The 21850-nt window shown below is 41.2% G+C and overlaps 1 protein-coding gene across 3 annotated transcripts in view; it reads right to left on the minus strand.

Annotated features, from left to right (window-relative positions):
- Positions 1-21850, minus strand: part of cast (calpastatin) — a 218472-nt gene that overhangs the window by 102913 nt on the left and 93709 nt on the right. For 2 of the 3 annotated variants that reach the window (XM_087999011.1, XM_043709721.2), the window contains exon 4: positions 9112-9165. In XM_087999011.1, the coding sequence (XP_087855137.1) occupies positions 9112-9165 (54 nt within the window). Of the gene's footprint in view, positions 1-9111; positions 9166-13050; positions 13238-21850 lie in introns of those variants that run through there. The other variant, XM_087999019.1, reaches the window with a different exon arrangement.

Genomic DNA, 21850 nt, shown 5'->3' on the forward strand with positions numbered 1-21850 from the left:
ATACTAGTGAATGGTCAAGAAATAGGAGGTTTCATCCAGCAGTAGTTTGAGTTATGTCTGCTGCTTGCCCCTCCATGTATTTTCAGTGGCATTAATTTAGAACATCTATGAACATGATTCTTTTCAAGGTACATTAGTGAATATTCTCTAGGTTCCCAGTTAGGAGTCCATCAGTATTTGAATAAGGACATTGACTCGTTTAGGTCAATATGTCATTTAGTTCTTCCAGATAAATTGCTTTACTCTTGTAAAAAAAAAAGGGGTATTTAATAAATGTCTTTAAAATTATGAAATATTTCGATAGATGAGAAACGAAGATCATGTTACCATTTGTTCTGAGGAACTTAAATAGGGACCATTATATATGACAGAAAATTAATAGGGAATTTTGCAGAAATTTCTTTCTACAGAGTAGCGAGACTGTAACTCAATGCTGAGATGAACAAAAGATACATTTTAAGGAAAACTAGATAAGCATATGATGGAGCATAGAGAGAAGTTTACGATGACAGATTTAGATGACAAAAGATAAGAAGAGCTGGACTAATTGCACCGAATGTTTGAGTGCCATAAATGTTATGTAACCACCTTCCCAAACTCCGCCAAAATGCAAGTGTAAGATATACACACCGTTATGAATCCAAAACAACACGTGTAGCACTGAAAGTTCTGGAGCGATGCAAACCAATTTTTTTGTTCTATGTTCAATATTGATACCAATAACATTTCTAAATATTTTCCAATGGCTGAGCATTTCAAATAAATACACTCTGCCTAAAAGGGATGAACTCAGATTTCTCCAGTTTCCTCATTTCCCCTCCCCCCACCTTGTCTCAGTCCCAACCCTCGAACTCAGCACCATCTTCCTAACCTGCAATCTTCTTCCTGACCTCTCCGCCCCCCACCGCCACTTCGGCCTATCACCCTCACCTTATCATCCTCACCTTAACCTCCTTCCACCTATCGCATTTCCAATGCCCCTCCTCCCTAACTTTTATCTTAGCCTGCTTGGCACACTTTCCTCATTCCTGAAGAAGGGCTCATGCCCGAAACGTCGATTCTCCTGCTCCTTGGATGCTGCCTGACCTGCTGCGCTTTTCCAGCAACACATTTTCAGCTCTGATCTCCAGCATCTGCAGTCCTCACTTTCTCCTATAATAGCTCCTTAACAAGAATGATTTTTTTCTTTCATTTTAGTTAAAATTGTCACAAATCCTGCACATCCAGCCATGTCAACAACAGGGTCATTGAGTCATTTAGGATACAGGAGGAGGCCAATCAGTCCATCAAGTCCATACTGACTGTCCAGTGAGCAAATCAGTCCCAGTGTTCCACTCAGATGCTGCAGGCCTTCAATTTCCTTCCTTCAAGTGCTAATGCAATGTCCTTTTTGTTTTTGTTTCTGCCACTCTCAAGGGCAGTGAGTTCTCGATCATTACCATTTACTATGTAAAAATGTTCCTCAAATTCTTCCTGCATCTCTTCCTCAACACTTTAAATCTGATGTGTCCCAGTCCTTGCACCAAAAGCTCATGGCAGCAACTTTACTTTGCCTACCTTACCCAAAACCATCATCACATTGTACACCTCTGTCAAATATCTCCTCACCTTCCTCTGATCCATGGAAAACAAACCAGCTTTTCCAATCTAATCTTGTAACTAAGTTTCCTCCATCTTGAAATTCTTTTGATGAAGTCTTTCTGACATCCTCTTAAAAGCCCTCACATCCTTCCTAAAGTGTCATGATTCAGAGATGCCGGTGTTGGACTCCACAATCACCTGATGAAGGAGCGTCACTCCGAAAGCTAGTGTGCTTCCAATTAAACCTGTTGGACTATAACCTGGTGTTGTGTGATTTTTAACTTCCTAATGTGTGATCACCTGAACTGGAAACATATGTTAATTGAAGACTAATCAAACTTTTGTAAGAGCTCAGCACAACTTCATACTTTATACTTAATGCCTCTATTTATACAACCCAAGACTCCAGCTGTTTTATCAATTATTATCTCAATACATTCTACTATTTTCAAAGATGCACTCCCAGTTCCTTCTGACCCTGTACAAGTTGTACCATGAAGTCTATATTGGCTCTCTCCATCCTTCTTCAATAGTACATCACCTTAGCCTGTTCTCTATTGAATTCCAACTCCCACTTTCTTGTCCATTGTTTTTCTTTTGTGATATTATAGACTTCAGAATTTTAATAACTGTTCATGGACTGAATGAATCAACAAAAGATAAACTATTACACACAGTATTAACTCTGTCTGGAATAATTTGGAGATGCCGGTGTTGGACTGGGGTTTATAAACTGGCGACTGACTGTGTGGAGTTTGCACGTTCTCCCCGTGTCTGCGTGGGTTTCCTCCGGGTGCTCCGGTTTCCTCCCACCATCCAAAAAGATGTGCAGGGTCAGGTGAATTGGCCATACGAAATTGCCCGTAGTGTTAGGTAAGGGGTAAATGTAGGGGTATGGGTGGGTTTCGCTTCGGCGGGTCGGTGTGGACTTGTTGGGCCGAAGGGCCTGTTTCCACACTGTAATCTAATCTAATCTAAAACTGAACACAGCAGCAGAACTTCGAAGAACAATGCTGCAGTAGGACAATATCCTGGAAACTTCCAGAGACAGATCACAATTGGTTGAAGTTCTTGCCAGATTTCATCATTAATCGGATAATACTTAAGTTGGATCACAGGTTTATACTTGCTTACTTGAAGGGGCTTATATTTGGTTGCTACATACAATAAAGTTTGAATTATTGTTTCAGTACTTGATTATTTATGAGACTGCTTAATAATTAAAAGGTCATTTGTGGTGAGTTTACTCACAACAATATACATGACTTGTTGCAAGTGATTTATACCATCTTTGCAGTTGGATATTCCTCCAAGTTTTGACATAATCAGTCTGTGTTTTTCATTAACTTTGAATAAGTTTACTTATTTGTTACATGCAATAGAAAACTGGTGGGGGGTGGGGTGTGGTGGGGGGAGGCAGGCATACAAACACTTTAAAGGCAGGAGGTCATGTAATGAAACTTTCTGGAAAATATCCAACCAGAATTGACAACAGATCGAATCAATCATTCAACTTCCCTGCACAGTGTCCTTGGTCTGAGACACAGGATGTCTGTGGTATTGTTTACTCTTTTAGTTAATGTGTTTTAATAATGTAATTTAACTTAACTCTCAGATAACACTCACATGAACTAAATGATCACTGCAGTTGCAAAGCAGTTTCATATTCATTGATGAATACCACTTTTAGTTGGCACAACAGAATGAATACTAATAGGTGGGCCTAATATGACTGAATCACTTTGACAGAGTTCACTCAGTATCAATCTATAAAAATTGATAACAGTCACTACTTTCCCTCGTCATAGAATTTTATCATAGTTTCAGGCTATTTGACAGACGTAGCCCATACAAGCCATCATGTTGCACTTCGGCCTTCTCCTATCCTGCCTTACCTTCCCCAATCATCACTGAGACTCAGTCTTTGAATCTGTTTAAGTACAGACTGATGGATATTTCTGATTATCATTAGCATACAGTCTTATGGGGTGTGGTAGGGTGGGGAAAAGACATTTAAGCATATGATCAGCCATGATTATACTGAATGGTGGGGCAGGTTAGACAGGCTGACTGACCTACTTTTGTTTTTATGTAACCATGATGAGAAAACCTCCTGATTTGAATTAGAATTAGAATCCCTCCAGTGTGGGAACAGGCCCTTCGGCCCAACAAGTCAACACCAACCCCACCGAAGAGTAACACACCCAGACCCATTTCCCCCATCCTATTTTTACCCCTGGATAATAACCTACACTATGGGGAATTTAGCTTGGCCAATTCACCTAACCTGCACATCTTTGGATTGTGGGAGGAAACCGGAGTACCCAGAGGAAACCTACGCAGACACAGGGAGAACGTGCAAACCCCACACAGACAGTCGCCCAATGCTGGAATCGAACCCAGGGATGGTGTGGTGTTGGCAGACCTCTATATCCTATTTGATGTATCCCCTTGCTTACCTGTGTGTGTGATTATCAAGGAGGAGAAAGTGAGGTCTGCAGATGCTGGAGATCAGAGCTGAAAATGTGTTGCTGGAAAAGCGCAGCAGGTCAGGCAGCATCCAGGGAACAGGAGAATCGACGTTTCGGGCATAAGCCCTTCTTCAGGAATGAGGAAAGTGTGTCCAGCAGGCTAAGATAAAAGGTAGGGAGGAGGGACTTGGGGGAGGGGCGTCGGAAATGCGATAGGTGGAAAGAGGTCAAGGTGAGGGTGATAGGTCAGACTGGGGTGGGGGCGGAGAGGTCAGGAAGAAGATTGCATGTTAGGAAGGCGGTGCTGAGTTCGATGGATTTGACTGAGACAAGGTGGGGGGAGGGGAAATGAGGAAACTGGTGAAATCCGAGTTCATCCCTTGTGGTTGGAGGGTTCCTAGGTGGAAGATGAGGCGCTCTTCCTCCAACTGTCATGTTGTTGTGGTCTGGCGATGGAGGAGTCCAAAGACCTGCATATCCTTGGTGGAGTGGGAGGGGGAGTTGAAGTGTTGAGCCACAGGGTGGTTGGGTTGGTTGGTCCGGGTGTCCCAGAGGTGTTCTCTGAAATGCTCCACAAGTTATCAAGTTGAACATATTTGATGAAAGTTAGCCAATCTGGGTTCAAATCCTACTTGCTCAATACTGCAGATCTGAGCAGGTTGATTAAAATGACCATTTGATGATAGTGGACTTGTATCATTTATTGTGCTTGAACTAGAATTAGAATTAGATTTATTGTCATGTGTACTCAAGTACAGGGATGCAGGACTACAGTCAAAAGTTTACAATGTCACCATTCACAGCACCATCTTAGGTACAAGGTACAAAATCTTAGGTTAAAAAGTAGAAAAATAAAGAAAGTTCAACATTACTGTTCTTCTCAGTATAAAATAGTAAATACAAAGTAATGTTAATAAGAAATTTGGAAGTAGCCTGACATTTAGTGAATAAGTTGTGGCCCGTTTCCCAACTGTAAACAAATGTGCAATCTCATGGTGGGTTGTTATTTCCTGGTTTATAGTAAGAAGCTATCTTGTCTTTTTGGGTATGTGAGAGAGAATTGAGCTTCTTTGATGACCTATGTTGTATGGGTATAAGTCTAACTTGACCATTTTTGTTGCAATCTGCTGAACAGGAGGGTAACTTGATTTTTGAAATTGGTTGTTGTGGAGTGAGAAACTGAATGGCATGTGTCAATCTTTTAGCATGGAAGTCAGTACCATTCAAGTATAAACTTAATATGGCAAAGTTTTTGTCAATGTTTTTTATCATGGAGTACACTCTTCTCATGAAGGTCTTAGAAATTGATGAGAAGGAGAAACAAATGGTAGAAAGATTTGAGTATCTGTCTGTGTGAATGGGCTTATAGCCATCTTTATGTATTGGTATACCACTAAGAGTTGTGATGAGGAAATCAAGAAATGATACAGAAAGTTGTTGATCTCTGCCAATTGTAAAACGAATACTCAAATGTTGATAGCTTTCTACAACACCTTCAATCTCAACGCTGACACTGGACTACACTTACTGAGAGAACAATTTACCAGCCATACCGCACAGTTAGCCAATCAGCAGCAAGAATGTTAATATGTACTCAACTATTGCAAACACAATAAACTCGCCTGTTAGCAGCAAAATCCCAACCATCTCCTCATCCTCCACTACAAACTACCTGTTTCAATTTTTCCAGTCATTTTTCAAGACTATGTGGCCCAAAACATTGAGGCACATCAATTTTCCTAAGGAACCCTTTACCACTAAAAACTGATCTTTTTAGAGAAGTTTTCACATCATATAGCTGTGTTCAGCATCCTGGCCAATCTTACAGTTCCCATTTGAAAATATTTTAAAAACCTTTAAAGGAAATATTGCTGACATGACATAAATGACTGAATGCTTGACCGACAAGACAGATGTCAAGAAATGTCATAAAAGAGAAAAGTGATATAGAGAGGTTAATTGAGATCTTGGGGCCTCAGCAGCTGAGGGCCTGGTGACCAATGGTAAAGTAATTTAAATTGGGGATGCACAAGATGGCAGGACCATACGCCTCAGAGTTATGTGAAGAGATTGCAGAGATAGGGAGGGACAAGACCATGAATGGATTTGTAAACCAAAAAAAAATTCAAAATTGAGATGTTGCTTGATCAGGAGTCAAGGTCGGTCAACAAGTACAGGCATGATTGGGGAACAGGTCTTTTTGCAAAAAGGCACATGCAGCAATGTTTTGGATGACTCATGTTTACGGAGGCTGGAATATAGCAGGCCAGCCAGGAGCACCTTTGAACAGTCCAGTCTTCAGTGAATGAAATCATGAGTGAAGATTTCAGCAACTGATGAGGTGACACAGGGATGATGTTGGATAAACTAACAAGTTGGAAGTAGGTGGCCTTAGGATGTTATGAAATTGTGATCCAAATTGGGGTCAATATGACATCAAGATTGCAAACGCATTATTTTGATCTCACACTGTTGCACGGAGGGGGGTAAAGATGCTACTTCTTTGAAGTGGGGACTGAAAACAATAATGTTGGAATTTCCAATTTTTAACTGGAGGAAATTTCCATTCATCCAGAGCATTGAGTACAGGAGTTGGGAGGTCATGTTACGGTTAGACCACGTTGGAATATTGCGTGCAATTCTGGTCTCCTCCCTAGCGGAAAGATATTATGAAACTTGAAATGGTTCAGCAAAGGTTTACAAGGATGTTGCCAGGGTTGGAGGATTTGAGCTATAGGGAGAGGTTGAACAGGCTGGGGCTGTTTTCCCTGGAACATCGGAGTTGAGGGGTGACCTTATAAAGGTTTACAAAAGTATGAGGGGCATGGATAGGATAAACAGACAAAGTCTTTTCCCTGGGGTGGAGGAGTCCAGAACTAGAGGGCATAGGATTAGGGTGAGAGGGGAAAGATATAAAAGAGACCTAAGGGGCAACTTTTCACAGAGAGGGTGGTACGCGCATGGAATGAGTTGCCTGGGGAAGTGGTGGAGGCTGGTACAATTGTAACATTTAAAAGGCATTTGGATGAGTATATGAATAGGAGGGGTTTGGAGGGATATTGGCCGGGTGCTGGCAGGTGGGGCTAGATTGGGTTGGGATATCTGGTTGGCATGGATGAGTTGGCATGTTTCTGTGCTGTACATCTCCATGACTCTGTGACTCTATCCAGTTCTGAATGTTGCAAAAGAAATTTGATAATTTTGCAATAATGCAGGAGTCGAGACAGATTGGACTGAGATACAGTCACGTACCATCAGTACAATCTGAGGAAATGGGAAGTGAGTGCGTTGGAAGAAGGAACTAAGACAGATCACTGAAAAATGCCTGGGATTATTATTACAGGAGCCTTGCAATCAGTGCACTCATATTGATTAGGCGGATAAAAGGGGAACAATTTTGGAGGAAATCCCCAACCAACTGGATGACAATAAGTAGTGTTGATTAGATTAGATTCCCTACAGTGTGGAAGCAGGCCTTTCAGCCCAATAAGTCCACACCGACCCTCTGAAGAGTAACCCACCCAGACCCATTTCTCTCTGACTAATACATCTAACACTATGGGCAATTTAGCGTGGCCAATTCACCTGGCCTGCACATCTTTGGATTGTGGGAGGAAACCGGAGCACCTGGAGGAAAGCCACGCAGACACAGGGAGAATGTGCAAACTCCACACAGACAGTCGCCCGAGGCTGGAATCAAACCAGATCCCTGGCACTGTGAGACAGCAGTGTTAACCACTGAGCCAGATGGCATGGTTACCATGTCAAACTGCAAACAGCTGAGAAGGGCATGAAGGGAAAGTTTAACTTTGTCACATTCACATAAGACATAATTTGTGACTTTGATAAGAATGCATTTGTTACCATGGCAAATGTGAAAGCTTAATTGGATGGATTTAACATGGGAGTTCCGGAAAAGCTGTGAACTCTTGTGGGAGACAATAACTCATTCAAGGACCTTGTAGGGAAAAGACAGCCTTGGGGGTGGGATGGTAGTTTTCAAAGCTTTGGCGTCATTAGTTTTATAAGGGGAGGGGTGATGACAGCAAATGTAGAGAGGGACAACATCTGAAAAGAGAGAAGTATTTCCATTATTGGCTATCATGGGGACCAGGATGGGAAGTTGGGTGAAAGAGTGTAAGGTGGGTCCCAAGGACAAGATGAGCTCAGAGAGGGCATTGGGAAGAAGAAAGGTGGAAAACTCAAGAAAGCTGCAGGCATTACAGAATGTTTAACCAGATGGGCTGGATGAAAGGAAGGGCATAACACGAACAGTTGATCAAATTGGCTCAATCTGTAACAAAGAAGTCGATGAGCTCCTCACGGTTGTTGGAGAAGACTCAGGTGGAAGAGCTTGAGGAAGACGGTTTGCAGTAGACAAAAGAAGTAGGGTATTATCTTTATAATCTTGGGTGTCCATAACATCTTTAGTTCTCAGACACAAGGGTGCTAAGATAGGTACCATACCTGAGTTATGGACAGAGTACAAGGACAGAAGGGACCGAAATTCATTGCAAAGTATATGAAAAAGAGTTTAAAGGTACAATGTTCGTTGTCCTCATTCTGCTCGTGATTTGGGCCCTTGACAAATGCAGGATACCTGAAGTGAACAAGGCCAGCCCTGCCAAAGCTGCTCCTAATTTTGGCAGGCCAAGTCACTAACAAACATTCAAGTGCATGTTGTCAAGCAAGCCTGGACATCGAGAGACAGGAATTTCTTTGAACACAAGTTGTATTATTCCCTTTAAAGGGACCGGAGAATGAAGTGTTCGGGTGCTGGAGCAGCAGGAGCAACAGCAATTGGACTCTATGTTTATGCTGGATAACTGGGCTAGTTTCTAGCAGCATGGGCCAGGCAGGAACCCAAATATATCAAAAATCCAAGAAACAATTACTTGTAAAGTACACTGAATAGTCACCCTTCCTGAAAGATGTCTTCGCTGTACATTTTCTCTTACAAAAAACATTATGATTGAAGCTTTGCAATGACTAACATTTTATAGCAAGATGTAGCAATATTTAAAATCATTCTTATCCAATTATTATGGAATACTCTTACCTTGCTTGAATCTGCTGACTTGTGTGCAGTTCCCGATCCTAGCTTATCCGATGGCTAAAACAAAAAAAAGAAGGCAAATTAGATGATAAGATCAGTAATGCTTCTGATATTGTATTCCAAACATTATTGCATGCAGTGATGGTGAAATCATGCATTCGGGTTCAGTTTTCAACAGGATGTGGTAGTTTTCTAAACAAAAGAATATTTTATTATGGAGAATAGTTGTGTGATGTTATGAGGCATATGAATGTACCTGAAAAGTGCCAACATCCACCTGGATGCAAAACAAAACTGCATTTCAGCATTAAAATAAATCACATTTGCAGAAAAAACTACCACCTTCTCAAAGGCAACAAGTCATGGGTAATAGGTGCTGGCTAGCCAGTGATGCACATGTCCCAAGAATGTATTAAAAAAAGTTGACACTTCAGAAAGTTGGGTGAAGGTGAGTCCCAAGGACAAGATGAGCCCAGAACTGACTTTGGGAAGAAGGAGGGAGGGAAACTCAAGAAAGCTCCAATTATTAGAGAATGTTTAACTAGATGGACTGTTAAGGAACCAGCTTATTTGCTTTATATTCAGTCTCTGGCAGCCAAAGTTTAGTGTGGATATTTTCCTAAATCAGAAAAACACACAAGACTCTGCAAACTACTACAGTGCAATGGCTCAAACATATATTAGCTAATAGCAAGAAACTAAAGGCAAGACAAAACAAACGACCTGAATTTAGAAGTCTGTGATTACCCTCCAAGTCAACTTATTGAGACAACTGGTTAAGCTGTAGAGTATTCTTGTCAGGTTCAAACTGAACAGCAAGTATGAAGGAAGTGAATACTCAAGATATGAAGTGTGAATTGTGACTTGGGTATTGAGAATCTTGCTTATGAAAATTAATTAGAAATCTCAATAATAAATGCCTCCGCATCACAAGCTTTTATTTTACTTCTTTCATGAGATGTGGGCTATACTGGCAAGGCTAACACCTATTGCCCATCCCTTATTGTTCTTGAAGTGAGTAACTTCCTTGGCCATTTGAGAGGGCAGTTAAGAGTCAACCACATTGTTGTGAGTGTGAAGTCAGATGTAGACCAGACCAGTTATGGATGGTGTATCTTTTTTCTTAAAAGGACATTTGTGAATGAGATGGAATTTCACAACAATTGATAATACTTTCACGGTCACCATCACTAAAGATAGTTTTATATTCCAGATTAATTCATTGAGTACAAATCCATCAGCTGCTATTGTGAAATTTGTATCTTTGTCCACAAAGGCATGGGCTCGAGGCTTCTAGTCCAGTGACTTCACCGCTCAGCCATCAGCTTCCAGTTTCAGGAGTTCAATAAATAGTAGTTTTGCTTTAATTTATTTTCTAGATGTAGTGAAAAGTCAAGAAGAAGAAAAACTTCATAATGCCCATTTTCTACAATAAAGGACACATCTTAGGAATATTGCATGATAACAACAGCTTCTGCCGATGGCACAAGATGTTTTGCAATGCACGCATGCTTTGTTTTGTGAGGGAGAGGTGGATTGTAGTGGAGAAAAAAGAAATCATACAGGAAGTATTCAGCAAGGCTGATCACTATCCAATTTGGCAGGTGTGTTTCTTGAAGGATTCAAAAAGTTTGAACACAGCAATTGCTACTTGCACAAGAGTTAGTGTGTCATAGAGGAGCTTTGTTTCCAATTGTAGATAGGAAAGAGAATATGTTCTTTGGTCAATCAAACCAGATTATTTTCTGAAATGTCTTCTCCCACAAAGGGGAGAAAGCAGATAATAACTTGTCAAGTTGCTGCTGAGTTTAAACAAACGGTAGATTTTCAAGACATCTGTTAAGATCAACACAGTGTTTCATATAAATGTATACTTTCCTATTTTTGTACTCAATGGCCTCTTTATAAAATCCAGGGAGCTTTATAATTTGTTAACCACTCTTCCAGTTTGTTTGCCACTTTCAATGAATCATGCATATATAACCCTTGATCCCTTGGCTCTTGCGCACCCTTTTGGTTGTGGTATCTCTAACAGCTGACATGCAATAAAAAAATAAATACATACGCTATATATAGCCCTGTAACCTGGAGAAGTCTGCAGTATCTGCAGAGTCATGCGCACACTGCATCTGCTGTGCTCCAGACATAATGAAACGTAGCCAGCTCCCTTTGAGCAGAGGATGTCGATGGTCTCCCTGAAGCAACAGTGACACACAAACTGTGAAATGGAGCAATTATCTCCAGCATCAGCCTGAAAGGGACCCAGTATGTATTTGTTCATCACTATGATCATTTTCATACGCGTTGGAAAGATGCCTCACAATTCTGACATTGGTGATCTTAGAAACATTTTGACAACGCAGGCAGATGAATATACACCGCAGGAAGCTGAAAGGGAGTAAAGTACTCAAGGTGGGACGGTAGCTGAGCTAGCAGGTTAGCTTCAGAGGAGCAAGGGAGCAGAAAAGTAATTAAGCAAGGATGAGGGCTGAGCAGATGAGAACTGGTGGTTGGGCTGACTTACTAGAAGCAGAAGCTAGTCAGACCAAGCCAGTTATCTCTCTTCCCCAGATCACCACACAAATGGGCCAAAGAGCACTCAGATTAGGCAGTTCAGAAATTAGTTCAGACTGGACAGCTATACTCACCACTAAAGTATTTGACAACAACAAAACTGAACAGGGTCTCCTCACAAGATTGCAAACACAATAAGTAAGAAAAGTATAAGCGTCAAATACACATCTCGAGTGAAAACCTCTGATGAGGGTGGAGCTGGAAATCAGGGCTGGGCAGTAAATGCTTGCCCAGCCAGCGAAGCCCAATCCTTTGAATGATTTTTAAAAATGCTGGGTGTGTCAACAAAACAGGATGGGAAGATTTGCTGGGTGGGGCAATTCAAACTGCTAAAGGGAGCAGAAAAAAACAGGTTAGATTAGTTTGGGGTTGGTTACTGAAGGGAAAACAGGGTCACTGAAGTAGCTGCTGACTGAAATTGTGATCATAACTAAAGGGAAAAATAATTAAAGACCAATATGGATTTAAGATCAGGAGCTGTGGCATCAATGTGGAAAAAAAGAACAACTTGGACATATTTTTCTATTCTGTACCATTATCTTAAGATATGATGCAAGTAACGGGATAAACTGGCTTGGCTTTAGATATTCTCTGACAAAGGGAAATACATATAGTGCTACTCTTATGTAATCATACAGTCCACATAGCTGTTGAATGTGAGCTGATAGCTTGCTGGCAGGACAAGAATTCTTCTGCAAACTCTTGGACATGTTTCTGGATTTTGATCAAAATCACGCTACCTTCAGTATCTATGAGTCATAGAATTAAAGGGTGGTTAGAACATAGGAGATAACCTTTTAACACACAGTGTTCGTACCAGCTGTCTGCAAACAGGGGAAGAATATTGTACTTTAGCTCAGGAAAGATCTAGACCAAAACTGAATTAGCCGCTTACCTGCAACCCATCTGAACAATGACAGCATAGACTTTTCCTGCAGTGAAATTTAATTCCCGACAGTTGGAACAGCTGAACAATAATCTGCTCACATTATTAATGCAGCATTTCACCAACATGTCTGAACAATTAAAAGCTGTTTCCATGCATACCACACTTGAGTCACCATAACAAATATCGACAAAGTGGATGAAAATTCTCTTACTGTTTAATTTTAATTAGAAAAGTGCTGTGAATGTGAAATAAACTTTCATGTTTTGTATTCATGCTAGTCTTTTCAGTAAAATTGTCTACAAGAACTTAAGCCCTGAGGTGATTACAAATATCAGAGATTCAACTAAGAACTGGCATTAAGTAGACTGTATGTGGATTTCAAACTTAACAAAATATTTAAGAAAAAGAGCAGCTACCTGCTTTTGTTGAATGTCCAGAAGTTGAACCTTAATAAGAAAGTGTACAAAAACCCTACCTACCTTTAAAATTGAAGTAATGGATTGTTTTCAGGGTCATTCACTATAAACCACTAAGGTACGATTTGGAAACTTTACATTGTAGCACAAATCTACTTCACTCTTTCAAAACTTTTTTTTCCAATCCCTATCAGCATTAAGTTCCACATTCTTAGCAGCATAGCTCCTGTCCTCCCTTTCTAGTTTCCAAAGGTTTTTAAAAGAGAGCCCTTCATTAAAACTTACGGTGCCACCCTGATTTTACTGCACCTCTTCCTGCTCCACCCACTGCCAAGCAAACTCCTCCCCGAGTGAGTTTTGTGGTTCACATCCACGAGGTTGTGGGAAATGTAAATAAACACTTGCCATAAGGCAAGAATCCAACTTTAGGTTAAAAACTAAGTTCTGGAAAACCTCTCTAGTGAGATGATCATTAATCTTGGATTATACTTTCCTGAATTAAACCAGAAATAAAAATAATCAAAGTCCTAACTCTTGCCTCATGGATAAGTAATGTTACTGGACCCGTGGAAGTCAACCAATGGCATGCTTCAAATCAGGAACTCTCAAGATGCTAGAATGAGAGGAGAACAAACATTTTTGAAGGATTGCAGTGTAGTAAAGCCAGAAAGGACTAAAGAGGTAGGAATCAGGCCTTGCACAAGGGTTAACATTTTAATGTCAAGGTGCTGCAAAGATTTTTTAAATTCATCAATGAGATATGGGCATTCTTGTGAGATCTATATTTATTGCCAATGTCTATTTGACCTGGAGGAGTTGGTGACGAGCTGCCTTCTTGAACCACTGCAGTATTTGCAGAACAGGGAGGTGCACAATGCTGTTAGGAAGGGAGTTCCAAGATTTTGAACCAAGCCATAGTGAAGCAATGGTGATATAGTTCAGAGTCAAAGTAATGTTGGATTGAAAGGATACTTACAGCTGAATGTCTTCCCATGCATCTACTGGTCTAGGTGGTCACTGGTTTGGAAGGTACTTTCGGAGAAGCCTTGGTGAGTTATGGCAATCCATACATACTGCTGCCACTGTGCATCGATGGCAAAGGGAGTAAATATTGATGTTGGTTATTGGGATGCCAGTCAAGTAGACTGTTTTGAATGGATGGTGTCAAGCTTTTTGAGTGTTTTTTGAACTGTACTCATTCAGGCAAGTGGAGACAGCTCCATTACACTCCTGACTTGTTCCATGTCAATGATAAACAAGATTGGGGAAACAGGAGGTAAATTATTCACATCTGGATATCCGGTCTCTACCCTAATCTACAGCTACAATATTTGTATGGCATTCCAAGTCACTTTCCTGTCATGAAGGTAGCTGCAGTGAATGAAGATGAATTATGACCATCCCAGAACTTCAACGTGGAAATTCCTCAAGGTCATTTAACTTCGAGTGCTTCATCTCTGAACTTCCCTCTATCATACTGTCAGAAATAGGGACATTAGCTGATGTTTGCACACAGTGTTCAGTTTCTCAAATAATGAAGCAATTCATGTCTGCATGCTGAAATATTCAGGCTTGGACTAATACGTGGCAAGTCATTGTTTTTAAGTTAAAGAGTAGTAGATTTAAAGCCGAGATGAGGAGTGATTATTTCTTGTAAAGGTTAGTGGTTCTGTGGAATTCACTGCTCCATACAGCAGCAAATACTGCGACAATGAAATTTAAGAAGAAAACAGATTTTTAATTAGCAATGGATTGAAGCATTATGGAAGATGGGCAGATGAGATCAGCCATGATCGTAGCAAACAGCGGAGCAGACTCAAGGGAGTGACCAACAGCCACGCTCAGACAACAACTCACCAGAACGAAGGACCCAATACCCAACATGAGCAAAACTAATGTAGTGTACAAAATCCCATGCAAGGACTGCACTAAACACTATATAGGACAAACAGGAAGACAGCTAACAATCCGCATACATGAACATCAACTAGCCACGAAACGACACGACCAGCTATCCTTAGTAGCCACACACGCAGACAACAAGCAACACGAATTCGACTGGGACAACACTACTATCATAGGGCAAGCCAGACAGAGAACAACCAGGGAATTCCTAGAGGCATGGCATTCATCCACAAACTCCATCAACAAACACATCGACCTGGACCCAATATACCAACCACTACAGCGGACAGCTGAAACTGACAACCGGAAGCGGCAGGGACAGACCACTATAAACACCGGAGGAAACATCAAAGAAGCGCTTCGCAGGAGGCTCCCAAGCACTGATGATGTCGCCTAGCCAGGGGGCAAAACGTTTGCAACAAAAACTTCCAGCTCGGCCAACAGAACCACAACAACGAGCACCCGAGCTACAAATCTTCGCACAAACTTTGAACACTCAAGGGACTGAATTATCAACTCCTACTCCTAGTTCTTACATTCTGAAATCCCATTCATATAATGCAATTACTGTTTCAAGTAAGAGAAAGTTGAAACACTTTCCCTTGATATTCAATAGCATTAGCACCCTCGAACCTTCCACCATGAAATCCCAATTGGCCCAAAACTGAACTGTACTAGCCATGTAAATACAAAAGCAAGTCTGCAGCTGCACATATTTGGTGAGTCACTCAGCTATTGACCCCCAAATCCTGACCACCTTCACAGCTCACAGGTGAGAATTTGAGAGGGAATACTCTCCACTGTCTTGGTCAAATGTAGCTCCAATAACTCTTAAGAACTCAACTCCATTCGGGAGAAAAAACAATAATTTGATTAATAACTCATCAACTACTGCAAATATTCACTCCATTTAAAAATAGTGCATCATGGTTGCAATCTGTACCATATTCGAGATGTTGCAGCAACTCACCAAGGCTTCTTTTCTAGCAGCTTCAACACTCACAATCTCTTCCATCTAACAGAACTGTAAAGATAGGTGGGAATATCAATACCCCTAACTTGCCCTCCAAATCTCACACTATTGAACAAAGAAAACATATCAATGTTCCTTTATTAACATGAAGCCAAAATCCTGGAACTCTTTTCTTAACAACACTGTAGAAGCCACATAGAGTCATAGAGATGTATACCAATCCAGATGCCTTTAAAATGTTGCAATTGTAATTCTTGATAGTGGGGATTCAGCAATGGTAATGCCAATGCATGTCAAGGCATGATAGTTAGATTTGCTCAGTCTCAGAGTTACACAGCACGAAAACAATCTTTTCAGTCCAACTCATCCATGCCAACCAGATATCTTAAATTAATTTAGTCCTATTTGCCAGCATTTGGCCCATATCCTCTGAATCCTTCCTATTTTCATATATCCAGCCATATGCCTTTTAAATGTTGCAATTGTACCAGCCTCCACCACTTCTCTGGCAGCTCATTCCATGCACGCACCACCCTCTGCGTGAAAAGGTTGCCCCTTAGACCCCTTGTCTGTTTATCCTATCCATGCCCCTCATGATTTTGCAAACCTCCAAAAGGTCACCCCTCAGTGTCTGACGTTCCAGGAAAAACAGCCCCAGCCTATTCAGCCTCTCCCGAAAGCTCAAACCCCCCAACCCTGGTAATATCCTTGTAAAGCTATTCTGAACACTTTCAAGTTTCACAAAATCTTTCCAATAAGAAGGAGATCAGAATTGCATGCAATATTCCAAAAGTGGCCTAACCAATGTCCCATACAGAGTCGACAAGTGTGGTGCTGGAAAAGCACGGCAGGTCAGGCAGCATCCGAAGAAGAGTAGGAGAATCGACGTTTCTGGCATAAGCCCTTCATCAGGAAATGTTACGTAAGCCGCAACATGATGTTACAACTCCTATACTCAATGGTCTGTCCAATAAAGGAAAGCATACCAAACGCCTTCTTCACTACCCTATCTACCTGCAACTCTACTTTCAAGGAATTGTGAATCTGCACTCCAAGATCTCTTCATTCACCAACTCTCCCCAGGATCTTACCATTGAGTGGATAAGTCTTGCTCTGATTTGCTTTTCCAAAATGCAGCAACTCACATTTATATAAATTAAACTCCATCTGCCAGTCCTCAGCTCATTGGCCCATCTGATCAAGATCCCTTTGTACTCTGAGGTAACCTTCTTCACTGTCCACTTCAACTCCAATTTTGGTGTCATCTATAAACTTACTAACTATACCTCCTATGTTCACATCCAAATGATTTATGTAAAATGACAAAAATTAGGGGATACAGCACCAATCCTTGTGGCACACCACTGGTCACAGACCTCCACATCGAAAATAGTGATTAAAAAAAGTGGCTTATCATCACTTTCTGAATGACAATTGGAATGGGCAGTAAACACTGACCTCACTAGTGATGAGCACACTCCACATATGAATTAACAAAGAATTATACATTGTCCTGTAGGCATTCATAACTATTGGGAAGTAATGCCCCTTTGTGTACATTTCCCATTTCTTAAATGTACAGGAAGATCTTATGTCTCTTGAGTTCCATTATTTTCAGTATGGAGCATTACATGTGGTATAAGCTAAATTTTAATAACATTGAAACAATAAATTGGAATTGGAATGAGAGAACTAACAAAACAAATTATTTTAGATATAAAATAGTAAAGGATTAAAGGAATTATCGAAGTATGAAAGTCTTTCAATAAACCACCAGCTTAAAATTATGGCATGGCAAATATATTTTCAGTACATTCATAAGATGAGCAAAAACATTTTCATTTATAAGAGGGAACTGATCATTGTAAAACTGTTATACAATGTGAGTGGTTGTTGGATTGGTGTGTAGTCCACATCCAGTATGTTTGATGGATATTCATTTGTCAATAGCTTTACAGTTCAATGGATAAAATGTATTTTTTTTTCTCCTAGCTAATCCCAGCTGTGCCACCTACACCTCAAGGATTGCAGCTATTAAGTCAGACAATTTATCACCATGTTCTTGAGAATAATCAGGTAGGACCATTGCACAGTCCTTGCGGAGACTGTGTTCACACTGAGGATACCATCCACCATGCTATGTGGCACCACCACTGTCCTAAATGTGACAGACTTCAAACAGATCTAGCAACTGAAAACTGGGCATCCAAATGGTACTGTGGGCCATTAGCAGCAGCAGCAAAACTGTGTTCAAACACAAGGTGCAAGCCTGGCATATCTGCAATTGTGTTCCTAGACAAACTGCTCCACTGTAGCTACAGCACTGGTATCTGTCTGGTAATGTGGAAAATTGTCCAGGTATGTCCTGTACTTGAAAAGCTGGACAAATCCAACCCACCCAATTACTGTCCCATCAGTCCCCTCTCAAACAACAGTAAAATGATGAAAGATGTCATCAACAATGCAATCAAGCAGCTCAGTAATAAGCTGCTCATTGACACTCAGTTTTGGTTCCACCAGGGCCACTTAGTTCCTCATTTCATTACAGCCTTAATTCAAACATGGTCAACAAAGTCAAATTCTGAAGGCGCGGTGGAAGTGACAGCTCTTGATAGTAAGGCTACACTTGACATCAAGAAGCTCTCGCAAAACTGGAGTCAGGGGAAATGGAGAAAGCTTTCTACTGGTTGGAATCATATTTGGCACAGACTGAGTTAATTGTGGGTGGAGCTCAATCATCTCAGCTTCTTGACACCTCTGCAGGAGTTCCTCAGGTGGTGTCCTAGACCCACTCATCTTCACCTGCTTCATCAATGATCTTCCTTCCATAAGTGAGAATGTTTGCTGATGATTTCATGGTGTTCTATACCATACACAACTCCGCAGGTGCTGACGCAGTCTGTGTGCACAATGCTGCAAGACCTGGCCAGCATCCAGGCTTAGCCTGATAACAACAACAGCAAACATAACCATGGTGTTTTGACACTGAATGGTATTAGTCGTTGAGAATGTGATGCTGGAAAAGCACCGCAGGCTATGCAGCATCCAAGGAGCAGGAGAATCAATGTTTCAGGCTTCCTGATAAGCCCTTCCCATCCTGATGAAGGGTTTATGCCCGAAGCGTTGATTCTCCTGCTCCTCGGATGCTGCCCGACCTGGTGTGCTTTTCCAGCATCACACTCTCGACTCTGATCTCCAGCATCTGCAGTCCTCAGTTTCTCCTAACTGAATGGCATTACCATAGTTTAATCCTTTCGCCATAAACATCCCAGGGATTAACACTGTGCAGTTAAATCTATGTCAAATCATATAAATACTGTCTTCACCAGAGACTGGAAATTATGTGGTGAGTAGCTCACTTCCTGACTCCCCAAAGCCTGTCCACTACCTAGGCAGAAGTCAGAATGTGATGAAATACTCTCTACTTACCTGGGATGGGTGCGCCTCCAACACCACCCAAGTGGATTGACACCATCCAGGACATAAACAATGTAGATAAGAACATGGGATAAGTAAATTTGTAGATGACAGAAAGACTGACTGGGTGGTTGACACTGAGGAGGAAAGTGTCAGACTACAGGAAGACATAAACAGGTTGGTCAGATGGACAGATCAGTAGCAGGTGGAATTTAACCCTGATAAATGTGAAGTTGGAAGATGTAACAAGACCAAGGCATATTCAATGACTGGCAAGGAAGCTCAGAGGAACAGAGGGATCTTGGGTGCATGTCCACAGATTTCTGGGGTAGTAGGACATGTTAATAGGATAATTAAGAAGGCATATGAAATACTTGTCTTTATCAATCATGGCACAGATTATAAAAACAAGGAGGTTATGTTGAAGCTGTACAGAACTTTGTGATTTAGCCATAGCTGGAATAATGTGTGCAGTTCTGGTCGCCACACTATAGGAAAGAATGTGATTGCACTGGAGGGGGTGTAGAGGACATTCACTCGCATGTTGCCTGGGAAAGAATACATTTCAGCATTGAAGAGAGACTAGATAAGCTCAAAATGTTTTCTTTACAGCAGAGAAGGTTGAGGGAGGACCTGATTGAGCAGTATAAAATTATGAGGGACACAGATAGGATGAACAGATCACAGCTGTCCCCCTTAGTTGATCATAAAGGGGGATAATTTTAAAGTGATTGGCAGAAAGTTTAGAGAGGATTTGAGGAAATACTTTTTCACCCAGAGCGTGCCGGGGATGGTAGTTGAGTGAGGAAATCTCATAACATTTAACTTGTGCTTGAATAAGCACTTGAAGTGTCTGGTAAGTGAGATTAGTGTAGATAGAGTGTTTGGCGTATAGATTTGATGGCTGAAGGGCCTTGTTTGTAATGTATATTTTTATGTCAAAGCAGCAACTTGACTGACACCACATCAACAAACATTCATTCCCTCCACAAACACCACCACCTCTGAGTAACAGCACTGTGCTCCAACTACTGGAGAAATTCGCCAAGGTTCCTCAGGCCGCATTTTCCAATCCTAAATCCACTACCATTTAGGAATACCACACCTGAATGTTCCTTTCCAAACTAAGCACCATTGTCAGTTGGAAATATATAATCATTCCTTCAATGTTGTTTGGTCAAAATCCTGGAATCCTTCTCTCTAACAGCATTTGGATGCACCTACAGTGAACAGACTGCAGTGTTTCAAAAAGGCAGCTCACTACCACTTCTCCAGGGCAACTAGAGATGGGCAATAAATAGTGCCCAGCCTGTGATGACCACATCCCATGAATGAATAATAAAATTATACCCCACTTTACCATTCTCATCAAGGCAGAAGATCAGCACTAGGTTACTGAACAGTGTAGAAGGGCATTTTAGGAGCAGCATCAAGCCTACTTAAAATGAGGTGTCAACCTGGTGAAGCGATAACACAGGACTATTTATGTGTCAGACAGAGGAAGCAGCGAGCGATAGATGGAACAAGTGATGCCACAAGCAAAAAAAATCTAATATAGACCCTGCAGTCTGGCCACGTGCCATCGTGAATGATGATGGCAGATTTAAAAATTAAAAGTAGGTAGAGGATCCTAAACTATAGAAAACCCTCAATGGCAGGAAAGCCCAGTATATCACTGCTATAGACAGGGCTGTGAAATGGATGATCCATCTTGGTCTCATCCTGAGGTCTCCATACCCAGCATCACCACACAAATGCCAAGCAATCACCATCTTCAATGAGACAGAATCTAAATTTTGTCCCTCGAAATTGAATGGCACTCCCATCACTTAATCGCTGACTAACAACATCCTGATGGTTGCCATTTACAGGAAACTGAGTTGGACTATATATGAGTTCCTATATACTATGGCTGCTAGATCATGTCTTGGAATTTGCAGTGACCAACCTATCTTTGGACTCCTTAAAGCCTGTCTCCCACCTTCAAACAAGTCAGGAGTATGATGGAATGTTTACCATTTGCCTCAATGGGTGCTGCACCACCAACACTCAAGAAACATATTACCATCCAGTACAAAGTAAACGACATAATTGGTATCACATCTGCAAACATTCACCTCCTCCATTTTTGATGTTCAATAGCAGCAGTGTTTACTATCTAGAAGATGCAGGAATTCACCAAGATCCTTAGACAACACTTTCCAAACCCATAACTATTTCCACCTAGAAAGACAAGTGCAGCAGCTACATGGGAACAATACCATTTCTGAGATTCCCTCTAAGCAACTCAACATCATTGCTTGGAAATATATCAATTTCTTTTATGTCACTGTGTCAAATTCCTGGAATTTCCTCCATAACAGATATGCAAATGTACTACACCAAACAGACTGCAGCAGTTCAGGAAGGCAGCTCATCATCTTTGCAAGGATAACTAGAGGTGGGGAGTAAGTGCTAGCTCTGCCAGTGAAGTGCATATCCCCTAAATTAATTCAAAAATGGAATGTACAGGATCACAGACGTGGATGTGTTCAATGAATTTTGTGATATGACCCCTGAATGAACTGC

Source organism: Chiloscyllium plagiosum, unplaced genomic scaffold (genome assembly GCF_037043375.1).
Source record: "Chiloscyllium plagiosum isolate Xiang-an unplaced genomic scaffold, Cpla_swu_hap1 HiC_scaffold_2, whole genome shotgun sequence".
Lineage (NCBI taxonomy): Eukaryota > Metazoa > Chordata > Chondrichthyes > Orectolobiformes > Hemiscylliidae > Chiloscyllium > Chiloscyllium plagiosum.